Source organism: Schistocerca cancellata, unplaced genomic scaffold (assembly GCF_023864275.1).
Source record: "Schistocerca cancellata isolate TAMUIC-IGC-003103 unplaced genomic scaffold, iqSchCanc2.1 HiC_scaffold_731, whole genome shotgun sequence".
In the NCBI taxonomy this organism is placed as follows: domain Eukaryota; kingdom Metazoa; phylum Arthropoda; class Insecta; order Orthoptera; family Acrididae; genus Schistocerca; species Schistocerca cancellata.
The window spans coordinates 1-1,970 of record NW_026046742.1 but is presented as its reverse complement, the minus strand read 5'-3'; the positions used below and the strand labels follow the sequence as shown (position 1 = coordinate 1,970).

The 1,970-nt window shown below is 35.7% G+C and overlaps 1 protein-coding gene across 1 annotated transcript; it reads right to left on the bottom strand.

The window, feature by feature from the left end:
• Window positions 1-393: 393 nt before the first annotated feature.
• LOC126141627 (T-complex protein 1 subunit gamma-like) lies at window positions 394-1,751 on the bottom strand (the record flags this gene model as incomplete). The annotated part of the gene is made up of 3 exons (XM_049915263.1): window positions 394-591; window positions 1,166-1,363; window positions 1,608-1,751. Coding segments are annotated over 3 exons (540 nt in total), but the record flags the coding sequence as incomplete, so codon positions are not given.
• Window positions 1,752-1,970: the final 219 nt, after the last annotated feature.

The window sequence follows — 1,970 nt, the reverse complement described above, 5'->3', positions numbered from 1 at the left end:
CGGACAAAAATTCTGCAACTGCAGCACGACAAACACTGTCGAGGTACTTTCATGATCAAGAATATGTTTTTGTGGAACTGTCTAAAACGTTCAGCTCTGTCGATTGTTACGAATCTATTCTCCAAGACAATGTCCAGGCAAAAGTGAGGATCGCCGTCCATGGAGAACTTTGGACCTTACAGTCTCTCTCTCTCTCTCTCTCACACACACACACACACACACACACACACAGAGAGAGAGAGAGAGAGAGAGAGAGAGAGAGAGAGAGAGAGGGAGGGAGTATGTCTATAATACAGAGAATTTCAGATACTGTATAAATTGATGTTTGGGATAGCTAACAAACATAGAGGGCAATTACTGAGTTACATACAGAGTATATAAAATTAACTATATTCAACTTTGGTATCTTGTTATAGTAAGTGTTTGAACTGTACCTGTGGCATGTTTAGCTCGTAATGCAGTCAGTGTCCTAATTGTATTTGCACCACAATTTTGTGCCAAAGTTCGAGGAATGACTTCCAGAGCCTGGGCAACTGCTTGATACGGCCACTGACCAACACCCTGTACACTCTTTGCTTTCTCTGTAAGAGCCTGAGAACAACAAAAATGGTCATAATTTCTTCACATATTTCAGGAGTAAATAAAGTCAAACACAAAACTCTGATATCTGTGACTACAAATAATATCTCAAGTCGAAGCACATCACCATCTCATTTAATCTGATAATGTATATTATGAAAAACACTGCAACACACACAAATAATGTGATCCTCAACTTGTATGCAAGTTCAACACAGTGTCCCCTAAGATTACACCGTGTTTAAAAAAGAACATGCACTACAAATTTTCTGAAAGAGAAGGAGAACACAAATAGCTAGCTGGAAATGAAAGTCCACCACTAGCATATTCATCTGAAGTTTTAACTACTAATGTAGACCAATTATTTGTGAGAATGCTGCTATGCATAAAATGCAACTAAATGTAGTATTTATAGCTCTGTAACATATGACAATGAAATCAGATCATGTATTGTTATATACAAACCTAACAAAGAATTTAATTCCAATTTGAAGGTTTGATTTAAAATTTGATTTGTCTTCATAAATGTATCAATGGAAACCAAGTTGATGGCCAGGACAAATATTTACAAAGATAAGAAACTTACCTGAGAGAGTGCCATTTCTACAGCACCACCTCCTGGTACTAACTTTGGCTCAATCAAAATATTACGAGCTACGTGGAGCGCATCTTGAAGGTTTCTTTCCACTTCATTTAGAATATCTTTACTTGGACCTCTTAACAATATTGTGCAAGCTTTTGGGTCTTCACATTCAGTGATAAAACAGAAGTACTCATCCCCAAACTGAGAAAATGAAGAAGGGTATATTAATGTTCAAATCCAGCACCAAACAATAAAAACATAATATTAATTTAAAACCAAAGAAGAGAAGAGAAATGAAATGCTGATGAACATATTCTGAAGAAAGACAGTAAACAACAAAAATTTCGATAATATTCACTGCTAAATTAAAGAATATACAGTACTTCATAGTTTGCCTTACAGTCTTGGCTACATCAGTAAATTTAGCATCTGAGATTTACTTTACCTTTTTAATTTCGAAAAGACCCGCTTTTGTTCCCACGTCATCTTCCTTTAGTTCATCAGTGCGGTTCACAATAGTAGCACCACACGCACGTGCAATGCGATTGTTATCAGTTTTTCGAACCCGACGAATTGCTGATATTCCTGCCTGAAATTTAAACACAGTTTTACAGTTATATGTAAAAAAAGAAAAAAAAAATATCCCTTTTTAAGTTCCTGTAATTAATGTTTTCCCACAACTTACAATTTTTATGGATCCTGCCAAATTTCCTATGTTCACAAAACTGATTCCCACCCCATTTTTGCATTAACACATACGTTATTTTCCCATGATTTATGCTTTAAGAAACAATGTTTGTGAAGGAAA